The sequence below is a fragment of the Anabrus simplex genome, chromosome 1 (genome assembly GCF_040414725.1).
Source record: "Anabrus simplex isolate iqAnaSimp1 chromosome 1, ASM4041472v1, whole genome shotgun sequence".
Taxonomy (NCBI): Eukaryota; Metazoa; Arthropoda; class Insecta; order Orthoptera; family Tettigoniidae; genus Anabrus; species Anabrus simplex.
The window spans coordinates 369606517-369619377 of NC_090265.1; the positions used below are offsets into that span (position 1 = coordinate 369606517).

At 36.9% G+C, this 12861-nt stretch overlaps 1 protein-coding gene across 1 annotated transcript in view; it reads left to right on the forward strand.

Annotated features, from left to right (window-relative positions):
• sff (sugar-free frosting) overlaps nt 1-12861 on the forward strand; it is a 940682-nt gene that overhangs the window by 895417 nt on the left and 32404 nt on the right. The window contains exon 13 of the mRNA XM_068226759.1: nt 4677-4849. Within this exon, the coding sequence (XP_068082860.1) occupies nt 4677-4849 (173 nt within the window). The remainder of the gene's footprint in view (nt 1-4676; nt 4850-12861) is intronic.

Consider the following 12861-nt stretch of genomic DNA (forward strand, 5'->3'; position numbering starts at 1 on the left):
GCAAAACTAGGTTCCTTTTATGTTGTATTAGGCTGTGCTCATTTATTGACAAGTGTCAGGCCATTTACCTATTCCACAGCAGGTCTTATCAAGATAGTTTGACTGTTAAATGTAATTGACCTCTTTTGATATATGTAGAGTTTCATCATTTATTTGTCTATACTTCTGGAGATATGACAGTGACCATCCTGCTGCCTGATTTCTAGTACTGGGAGACACCCTGCTAAAGCACAATCCTTCTTCCTTGGAATGCATCACTATTTTAATCATCTCTCAATGTAAACAAGTGCTGAACTGACAGGTGGTATCCAAAACATCAGTTTATGAGAATTTTATATCATGGCCAAGATGCTACAGTACATGTTCATCTATGGCAGATTTCTCAGGTTGGTTCACATGAAGGTGATGCCCACCTTGTATTAATACTAAGTATGTTTGTTAGTACCTGCATACATCTGCTCACAAGAATGAAAATGAAAATCCACAGTCTGTTTCCAGTCATTTGACCGGGTCAGGAATGGAATGAATGAAGCCCCCTTCTAGTGGCGAGGATGGGAATTGTGCCGGCTGCCTAAGCCCGTCGCACTCCTCTGGGGCAATGATTAATGAATGTTTAATGAAATGAAATGATATGATATTGAAGAGTGTTGCTGGAATGAAAAATGACAGGGAAAACCGGAGTACCCGCCTCCGCTTTGTCCAGCACAAATCTCACATGGAGTGACCGGGATTTGAACCACGGAACCCAGCGGTGAGAGACCGGCGCGCTGCCGCCTGAGCCATGGAGGCTCTTGCTCACAAGAATAAGGTATGTTATATACCTCTTTCACTAGAGAGAGAGTCCCATGGATCTTTTACTGTATGTGAACTGCTGCGCTATTTTTGTAACAATGATCATGACAGGGCTGATTGTATGGTACTTGAAGACTTTTATTTTATTCACTTCTGAAAGTATCAGTAAAGGTATACCTGGGCTTTACATTTCTTAGATCTGCTTTTTACTAGCAAATTTCTTGCAGAGTCAAATGGGTCTGTGGCCTCCATGACATCTTAAATCACAGTTATGTTGCAAAACCTACTTTTCATTGTTTATGAAACATCACGATCCATCAAATACCAGATGAATCACCATTTTTTGAAAGTAAAAATGTAAATGAGACCCAGCAGATTGACTGCAGGGACTCCCTCTTGATAAATTATGGTTGTTACACTACATTACGGTACCTTACTTTAAATCTCTATAGAACACTTTCCCGCCTTGTCAATACATTACATATTTTATTATATTTAATTACCATACATGTTTTGAAAGCCAACTACTCTCTTCTTCAGTGGTGCCAAACATTAATTAATCTTTGGACTTGGTGCATTGGTACAAATAGAACAATTATATATAAATCTTGAGATTGTTACAATATTTCTCTGTGTTTCACCTTTCACTTACTTACTATGTCATTTGTTACAGCCTTTAAACTAGAATTTCAAATCATAAATAATAAAATCTATTAAATTGATCACTATATGATAATTTTAAGTCCTTATTTACATCTAAAAAGAATAAAATGTTTCTTCATGTCTAAATTTAACATTTACTTTGCCATTTAGTAGAACACCAAGTCCAAAGATTATTTAATGTTTGCACCACTGAAGAAGAGAGTAGTTGGCTCTTGAAACATGTACGTTAATTAAATAGAATAAAATATGTAAAGTACTGACAAGGCGGGAAAGTGTTCTATAGAAATTTGAATAAAAGTCAATACGGACCAACATGGTGAAAATAATCAATTACCTTACTTTCTCGCAGTTGACTCCAATGATAATTGTAAGTTATGTTTAATATTGTCATTTTAATTGGATTTTGTTATGCATACTTGATCAAGTGCCAAAATTTATTTTTTAGATTATTGCTCCACCTGATAGCTAAAGGTGTAAACTTTATAAAGCTTTTGTCCAGACTTCTGTTCTCAACATGGTTTTGCGGAAAATGAATTTTGACCAAACACCAACCCCTCAATCATTAAATTAAAGTTTTGCAACAAGTGACTAACTGCCATTTCTGAGTTTGAATTATGCTATTTCATGTTGTATGCTGTTACAGTAGTTTGTAAAATATTGCTTTGGAACATTCTATGGTCTAATTGTAATTTTTAAAAGCTTCTGTCCTATTTAGTCATAAAATTGCAGGTATTTGTGAAAGAGGTCTGTAGGTGAATATGATCAATATAAAACATGATGTGGTATTCAACAGAACGTAATCCTGTACTTAAATGAGCAATAAAATTTGTCAAAAATGCCATATTCTACACTGCACTGAATTCTTTAAAGTCAAATCTAATCACTAAATGACCGTATTTTCTTGCATAATTAACTCCCTTGCATAATTTATGCATGCCATTATTTTTGGGTCCAAGGTGGAGAAAAAGAAATTTTCACATATTTGACGCACCCACTTCTTCAAACATCCATCATGCAGTTCTGGATGCATTTCGAAATAAAGATGTCAACTACTCGGGTAGCAGCCTTCCTATTGCAAAACTGGGTATTCCAAATACTGGGCAATGTGCTGTTATCAGCCTATGGGAAATACCACTGCACTGGTCCAGTGAGAGAATCAGCGCAGAATTGACGAGTGACGCTCTATTTTGGTCTAGTGCAAATGTATTTTACGAGTGTTTCGGGTACAGGACATGCGTTTTGTGTGAACTCAGAATTGTTTGTTAGTCCACAATGAGCAAGAATTTGAGTAATACTTCATTATATAAACACGCTGCGATTAGTTACACCAAAACATATGGGCATAGGACAGCGCGCCGCAAGTATTAGTGTCCAAATGCAACGCATGCTACCGCGGTAATAGAGAAGTGCGATTCCAGCGACCAACAAGTCTCGCAAAGCATTTTGCGGACCAAAAAACCGGCAAGTTTCCAAAAGTAGAGTAGGATCTGCTTAAATAAATGATTTTGTTATGCAACGTTGGATATGCCTTTTCTCATGAAATGCTGTATTTTAAAGGATGAGAAATAGCTGCTACACATGGAATCAGTGTCTTGGATTTGAAGGTTAGCCGAGCCTGGATGATTAATTTTATGAAGAGAAATGGAATTTCCCTTCGACGAAGAACAACATTAGGCCTATAACAAAAAATACCAAATGATTTCAACCAAAAAGTAATTGCTTTTCATCGCTTTGTCAGTGAGAAGCCTAAAGTGAAGGAATATTTGCTCTCCTAAATAGGCACCGCAGGTCAGACGCCACACACCAATCAGTTTCCAAATGCCACAAAGTCGAACAATCAATAAGAAAAGGACATCGACTGTTATCGTATGAACTACCGGAAGGAAAAAACCAAGTTGTACTGCAATCTTTGCTGTAACAGGTGATGGCAGAAAGCTTGCACCTTACATTGTTCTAAAACAAAAACCATTCCTAAAGTAAAATTTTCACGAGGGATCCACGTTCGTATCCAAGAAAAAGGGTGGATGGACATGCCACTCATACAAGATTGGATACAAACAATTTGGGGAAATCTAGCAGGGTCCCTTTCTCGATGCCCTGCCCTTATCATGTTGGACAGGTTTCTTTTTTGTCTGTATGTTATTATGTACTTACATGAATTGTACTTTTATTCGTTCATGTTTATTTCACTTAAGGTCATATTGCCAGCTCGTAATGGCAAGAATATTTTCAGTGTTGGTACTTTAAACCCCAAATGCCCACCTTACCTGATGTATCCTAACCTATATGACTTTTCAGTAAAAATCTCATGCCGGAATTTTGCACCAAATGAAAAAAAAAAAAATGAGATCAACCAATTGTGTATATATTATATTTGATGTATCTTTTAAATGTACATGAACTGTAAATAATATTTTAAATATCTGAATTCCTTAAATAATTTACGCATCTGAAGGTTTCACCTGTGTTTTTCGTCAAAAAAGTGTGTTAAATATGCGAGAAAATACGGTAGTCAAGTGATGCAAAACAAAACTGTTGAAGGAGCTACAATAAAGCATATGTATTTAAAATATCACTAATTTTCATACATTAACAAGAAAATTTGTGTTTCCATCTTCATTTTGGTGTATAAAACTTTTAATACAAAGGATTTTGTGTTTGTGAAAATATCTCAAAAAAATATTTTTGGCACTTGGTCAAGTGATGCATAACACCATCCAATTGTCCTGACATCTGCATACAGCATGGCATTTTACACACAGCTCTAGATGAACAAGATCCTCTCTCCAGCTCAGTGGTTAACTGTATTCCTTGTTCTTGTGAAGTGTATACAGGTACTATGAAGCACATCAGTATAAAGGAACACAACCTTCACTGTTGTCTTAACGCACCTGAGAAATCTATAGTTGAGCATTCATTCAACTATCTGAGCCATGATAAAGAATTTGGAGAAACTAATGTTCTGTACTACCTGTCAGTTCTATATTCATTTCAGTTGAGAGGTTATTTAAACAAAGACTTCTATCAATTTCAATCGTAGGAAATGTGCTTAAACAGAATCTGCCTGCTGGTACAGTACTTGGAAATAGGCAACAACTATTTTCTCCAAAAATATGGGCTGCATAGTAAACTCACAACTCCAAGTTATTACAGTTGGTGAAATGTCACCACTTGTCAAAAAGCTGGATGTGTAAAAAGATATATGAAAATTATTCTTGCAGGAAATATTCGAAGGTTTCGGCGTGTATGTGAGCACATCCAGTCCCAAGTCTGCAGTCGACGACCTCCTCCCTCACCACGTGCCACTCGTAAGTTCACCACAGAACTTAGCGAAAGCTCCAGTTGTGGATCTGATACGTCCGAACGGCTATCACCGTATCCTGGTACTAGACAGGTAAATTCTTTTAGAGTTAGAATGGAAATAATGCCTGTATTACTGGTACATAAAAAAATGTCTTCATGCCAACTAGGTAATATATAACCTTGACAAACTTTTACATTTGGAATTGGGTGCAATGAGTAAAGTAAGACTGATCACTCTTGCTCCATCACAAACACTTTAGCAAATCAACATACAGTAAGTAGTATGTCCCTTATGATCATGAAACTCCAAGATGAGTCTGATATTTCTTCTCCTTGTGTCTGATTCCTCTTCCATCACTTTATACAGCCTCCATTGGTTAATATTCAATTATACGTATTCAGGTCATATGAAGTTTTATTACCAAGCTCGGTAGCTGAAGACACTTAAGTGCAGCCAGTACCCAGTATTCAGGAGATTGTAGGTTTTAAGTGGTTTTCCATTTTCACACCAGGCAAGTGCTGTGGCTGTACCTTAATTAAGGCCACAGCCACTTCCTTCCCATTCCTAGGCCTATCCTCTCCCATCATCGCAGTAAGATCTATCTGTGTCGGTGTGACGTAAAGCAAATAGCAATAATAATAATAATAAGTACCCTCATAACCATGAGCAAAGATCTGTACCCTTCATTTACAATCCCATTTATGTGATTACCCCAATGAAGATCTTTCCTTATATCAACACCTAGGTACTTTCAATGATCCCCAAAAGGAGCTTTCACCCCATCAATACAATAATTAAAACTAAGAGGACTTTTCCTATTTAACCCCATTTATCATCATACCATTGCCTACTGTCCATCTCGCAACATTATCGAGGTCATTTTGCAGTTGCTCACAGTCTTGCAGCTTATTTATCACTCTATACAGAATAACATCATCTGCAAAAAGCCGTATCTCTGATTCCACTTCTTTACTCATATCATTTGTATATACAGTATAAGAAAATATAAAGGTCCAATAATACTGCCTTGAGGAATTCTCCTCTTGATTATTGCAAAGCTTCGCCTACTCTAATTCTCTGAGTTCTATACTCTAGAAATATAGCCACCTGTTCAGTCACTCTCTTGTCTAGTCCAATTGCACTCATTTTTGCCAGTAGTCCCCCATGATCTACCCTATCAAATGCCTTAGATAGGTCAATCGCGATACAGTCCATTTGACCTCCTGAATCTAGTATATCTGCTATATCTTGCTGGAATCCTACAAGGTGAGCTTTTGTGGAATAACCTTTCCTAAACACGAACCGCCTTCTATCAAGCCAGTTATTAATTCCACAAACATGTCTAATATAATCAGAAAGAATGCTTACCCAAAGCTTATATGCAATGCATGTCAAACTGACTGGCCTGTCATTTTCAGCTTTATGTCTATCACCCCTTCCTTTATACACAGAGGCTACTATAGCAACTCTCCATTCATTTGGTATAGCAGTATTCAAGTAAGTACTTCAGATATGGTATTGTATCCCAACCCACTGTCTTTAATATATCCCCAAAATTCTTATATCACCATAAGACCTGTCTGGGTCGATGCTACATAAAGCAAATTGTAAATTTAAAAAAAAAGGGGGGCGGAATGTAAAAAGTTGTAGTGGCGCTTGGTGCCTTTAATTTAACAATTACAAAAGAAAAAACATTTGGACATTAAATGCAATTTAGAATTGTTAAAACTGCAACCTTACCAAAAGAAATGCACAAAACAACAACGAAAACAAAACACAATACTTACCATAAGGGCAGTAGCACCAAATACGAAGCGTGGAGGGCAAAATAGGGAGTGAAAAGGGCAGGATCTTACGTTAACATTTGACAGGTTGGCAGGTCAACATTGTTAACTACTAAATGACAGACGAAATAAAATTGTAAATAAGATGTTTACTTTAAGAAAAAAATCAATTCATAGCATTTATAGTTAAATAAATACTTTTTTCTTTAAAAAAATAAAGGGTAAATAACTTTCTTTCAAAACACTTAACATTTAAGTAAATGAACTGAATTCATTAAAACTTACAGTAAGAGATTCCTACTTTCAAAACTTTAATAATTAAAGAAGCAATAAGGTCAATAAATGAATATTATATTACTAAATTGTACTAACTCAGACCAGTAGCAGAATCATAATACAGAAGAGGATTACAATCTTATTAACAAATGCCTTTTGTAAAAATATTATTTTTAATTTTAATATTAGACTTTAAGGTATACCTTTGTAAATTAATTACTGGCCATAGATAATTAACTTGTTGCAACAAGGACTCAATCTTCCTTTTGTCAATCACTAGGCAATACACACCATACACACGAACCCGAAATATGTGGCAAGCAGAACCAAAATTACAAAATAAATTAAAGAAACGAACCAAAAGTTAATAACTAGGAACCAGAAAAATATTCCCCAAATTCATACAATATTACAAGGGGAGGGAAAAAAAAAAATTATTATGTTCCACAATGTAAACAGAACAACAACACACGCTAAAGGTCCACTAGCAACTCACGACCCAAGCTATTAAATTTTTTTAATAATAGGCAAAGCCTGCCAAAATCTTTAGCGTTCACCAGATAATAAATATTTAGGCTAGTGACGTAACAAAGCAAGAAGAAAACAAAACTACGTAAGAAGAAGGAATGTGAGCGTTAATCACCTCGAAGTTCATGAACCGGGCAAAGAAATTTCAGATTTCTACAACCGAGGAGTACTGACATGACTAATAATAATAATAATAATAATAATAATAATAATAATAATAATAATAATAATAATAATAATAATAAAATTATAATTACATGTATCATGAGATTAAATTCATAGAAAGTGGCATTTCCTATAAGGAAAATTTTACAAAAGACCAAGATGGTCATTATTAAATTAACTACGAGGTGGCCTTGGAACCACGATAATGAGCACATGAGATAAGACCGAACGCGGGAGACATCGGCAAAAAAGGGATTACATAGCAACAAGACACAATTTGGAAAATCACATGAAATCAGATACAATCAGAGTACGCATTTCAAAATCAGAGAAAACAGGCAGTGAGAGAAACACACCGTGCAATAATAATAAAAATAACAATACGAACAACTAAAACAATACGCACACCGTATATGGAGCAGAAAACCAAAAACGTACAACAATCTCAATAACAGCAAGGTAGGAATGACATAATGCACATATGCTCACCGCGAGTTTCCAATTCGCCTCGTAATTAAATTTACATATCACTTTTACATGAGAATTTTATCAATAGTGATTTAAATTTTTCAGTCGGCTATTAAATTTTGAAATACCGGGTATAGAGTTCAGATTCAATTCACACTACATTGGCGATAACTCGAGGTTGGCCTAAAATTAAATAACAGTGATAACGTCAGTTCGTAAACGGACAAGATAATGTTTTTGAAAATTCCAAGACGACGGTTGTAAACAATATCTCCTCCAAGTAATCCACTGAAGTTGACGTTGCTCCAAAATAATTTTTGAATAAATATTACTTACATGCTGGTGGTTTTGTATCCAAATTAGTGTAATCCTTTATCACAAACTTACACCAGAAACATGTTTTCAGAGGTAATCTGCCTGCCTTGGCACGCAGGCCCACACTCAACACTCACATAGTAGAATTTAAAGAATCAGTAAAATACCAAATCACTATCACTAGAGGAACATAAGATTGAAAACGTATTTAGGCATATTGCCTACTGTATCTCCCACCTAACCGGGAGTATCCAGCTCCATTTCGTTACTTTTCAAAGTCTTTTAAGGAACAAGGCTAATGGCGTCCAACTCACAGCTCGCTCAGAACAAGACTCCTCGCTCGCTAGTTGACGAGACAGAAAAACAACTGCAGAGCGCTCTGTTCAAGAGAGACACTATGCATGCTCAAGTCAAGGATTAGCTTATTGGGCCAATAAGGAAAATCAAAATTATTGAAATTTTGATTTAATAATGGATTTTAAATGCATTTTAAATAGCCACAGTACCGACACATAAATTAACGGCAATGCAACAATGGCCGATAATTGCAGATAAAAGCCCCCACACACAAATATACATGTTCAACAAATGAGGGTATCGTAAATTATTGTCTCAAAAACCATATCATAAAATGAAAATTAAACAAGTAAAATACACGGAAACTAATGGCAGGATGTGGACAGCGGAAGGAACCCTACGAGGTTGTGGATCGAAGAACTTTTGTGGCCGAAACTTCGACCAAAGAATAATTTAGTTAATATCTACTTACAGTAAATACTTTTTTATATATTGAAATTTATCACAGAAGACTTTCAGAACATGGCACACGCAATGTGATGATATCACTTTAAAGCAGAAAGCTTACCAGAGGCAAAACATTTTAACATAAATTGGCAGCAGACTGAAATAAAATGTCATGGACAGTGACTTACCATTTCTCCAATGTTCAGGTAATTACAGGTTTAAAACAGCAAAACACAAATTCCACATCAAGGACGGAATGTCGAACACATTCAGATGCCGTATACGGAGATAATAGGTGACTCCCTGGGGATGTGAACGTTGAGCACGAGCAACCATCATGAAAACACACAAATAAACAAGGATTAGGAATGCACACATGGTAAAAATGAAATGAAATGGCATATGGCTTTTAGTACCGGGATTGTCCGAGGACAAGTTTAGCTTGCCAGCTGCAGATCTTTTGATTTGACACCCATAGGTGACCTGCGTATTGTGGTAGTGGTGTTGGTGTTGGTGGTGGTGGTGGTGGTGGTGGTGGTGGTAAAGATGACACATACAGCCAGCCCCCATGCCAGCAAAATTAACCAATTATGGTTAAATTTCCCGGACCTGCTGGGAATCGAACCCAGGATCCCTGTGACCAAAGGCCAGCATGCTAACCATCTACCATTTAGTTAACAAAAACGACGGTCTCGCTACCAATGTAGCAGCGCTTGGTGGCTTTAATTTATCAATTATAAAAGAAAAAAATTGGACATTAAATGCAATTTAGAATTGGTAAAACCATATCTTAAAATCAAAATTAAACAAGGTAAAATACATGGAAACAAACGGCAGGATGTGGACAGTGGAACGAACCCTATGAGATTGTGGATCGAAGAAATTTTGTGGCCGAAACTTTGACTAAATAATAATTTTGTTAATAATAATTTCGTGTGGCTATTACTAGCCGAGTGCAGCCCCTGTAAGGCAGACCCTCCGACGAGGGTGGGCGGCATCTGCCATGTGTAGGTAACTGCGTGTTATTGTGGTGGAGGATAGTGTTATGTGTGGTGTGTGAGTTGCAGGAATGTTGGGGACAGCACAAACACCCAGCCCCCGGGCCATTGGAATTAAGGTTAAAATCCCCGACCCGGCCAGGAATCGAACCCGGGACCCTCTGAACCGAAGGCCAGTATGCTGACCATTCAGCCAACAAGTCGGACATAATTTTATTAATACAAACTTATAGTAAACACTTATCTATATATATAAAATAAGAGTTTTGTCTGTACATTGCTCAGAATTTGAAAAGAATGGGATTTCTGTATCGATCATGTCCACAGTAACAAGAAAATGCAGTTTTTACTTTTCTGTAATGTCTGTCTGTCTGTCTGTCTGTCTGTCTGTCTGTCTGTCTGTCTGTCTGTCTGTCTGTCTGTCTGTCTGTCTGTCTGTCTGTCTGTCTGTCTGTCTGTCTGTCTGTCTGTCTGTGCATGCATCACGAGAAAACGGCTGAAGAGAATTTAATAAAAATCGGTATGTAGAGTTGGGGGGTGAGCCGCTACAATCTAGGCTATAAATTATTTTTTTCATCCTGAGTGAAATGGTAGTTTAGGGGAAGGCCTAAAATTCAATTTTTAAATACCCATATTCTTGGTCCTATGGAAAAGTACTACATAACAAAAGTTATAGAGAATATAATTTCCGATCATTTATGTTTTATTCAGCTTTACCGTACCGACTATGATAAGAGTGGTATTTCAGAACCAGAAGACAATAATATGACGGCCTACAATATCGAAAGCGCGTAACATAGATCAACAATAACATTACACTGACCGTTGTTTGTTCTAATGTTCTTTGTCTCTTATGCTGACATTCAACTCCGATAGATGGGATTACTGCTGCGTACCGAGTATAACAGCCTAACTGAATATTGGCGGGAAATAGCTGAGGAGTTCTTTAGCATCCCAATCCTCTGGTTCATACATTTTCTGATACAGCTGGTACGTAACACACTGGTTCATCATAGTATGCCAGCTATTCGATACCTACTCTGACGCGCTGTTTTGAATGAGCAGTGTGCGCACTTAAGTCAGAGGCTCAGTTAGTAGTAGTAGGAGTAGTAGTATGAACTGGTCTGGAATTACAATTTAGCCCTATTCCAAATTATAGTACCAGAATTCACTAAATAACTCAAAATTCAACCTTGAAAAGAGCCGTTTCTTAGGAAAAGCTTCTTCCTCTTCACTTTCATTAAATCTACATTAATTTTCTTCCAAATTAGCAGCGAAGATGTGGTTTCTTCTCTGGCTTGGAGGAAAAATTGCCTCCACGTCAGATAGTTCTTTCCCCCGCCAGTGTAGTGAATTGAGATTTTCCGACTCATCAAGTAGGCCTATTCCCAGGAAGCCGATAAGTAAATGGGCATAGTTTTTGCCCTGGGACTATCCACTATTTGAACACCCCCGCCCCTCCGCCGCAAAAAGGACGACAATTGATCACTGATATCTGCGTCTTGGTCATTCCAGCTCTGTAGCTTTGGACTGTTAGTTCGGCAGCATAGTACTGTTTGTTAAAAGTGAAAAAATGTGTGGTTTTTCACTTGATCGAGTATTTCATATGAAGGCATTGCTTTTAATCGCGCCATTCCTACCGACGTCATTGTAATGACCCATGTTCATTTCAGTTGGGAAAACCACTAAGAGAGTCTTTCTGAGAATCTATAAAGGCAGGCGGAGAGTGAGTGTCTGCCATTATAATGAAAACTCCCCAACTGATTGTGACTGACGGAAGGCAAGCTGGCCTACCATTACAATGAAACTTCCCTAACCCAGTCTTGATATGAGAAAAGACGTTGGTGACTTGCCCATCGTGCTTCTAGGGCAACATTAAGAGCTATGCAACTTAATACAATCTTGCTCACAAGGTTTACACTACCTAACCTAGAATTCTGTATAAAAGTTAGAATTCTGTAGCGAAGCACAGGTACATCAGCTAGTTTACTATAAAAACATTAAAGATAAGAAAATAAGGAGCACTACCAGTAGCATAAACACAAAATATAAATACAAACTCTGATGAAATGAAGTTGCAGTCTTACAATCTTGCTGGTACTAGTCTTCATGTAAAAATACTTTTAATGTGAAGCAACCACCTTCACCAAAGGAATAAAAATACAGATCATAGGGAAACATTTAAAAATACATCAGAATTACTGAGGTCAAACTTAATAAAAAATTAATTTAAATTACAAAACTGTTAGAAAAAGCTTACCTCATGCCAATGTAAACATGGATGTAAAACCATCGTAAATTACAATTGATTTCTGATTGAAAGATAGACAGGTAAACTCCTGTGACAAATTAAAAATGAAATAAAATTAAGTTACATTAGGAAATTTAAGATTTGCTTACCCTAAGAGAAGGCAAATCTCCCATGGAGCACAGAACTCCGGACAACACGTCCGCTCTACATGATGCCGAAGACAGTATTCAGACACTCTGTGATGCGCTTCCCGTAGCCCATTCTGGATGGTGCAACCGGAAGCTGCCCTGCAAAATTAATGACCAATGCCTGCACAGGAGTTACCTTTCAATTTATTTAAACCAATCAAATTTAAATGTTTAATTGAACGCTTGATAGGGAACATCTCAAATATTGTATCTTGTGCAAGTCCCAGAAAAATCGACACGTGGTACAGAGTGTCCCACAAATTTCAGCGATAAAATTCAATACAATTTTAAATGATCCAGAATTTACTTGAAGTAGGCAAATATATAAATACTCACTGCACATCACAAAATTCTTAACGATTCCAGCTGTTCCAGCTGCTTTTCT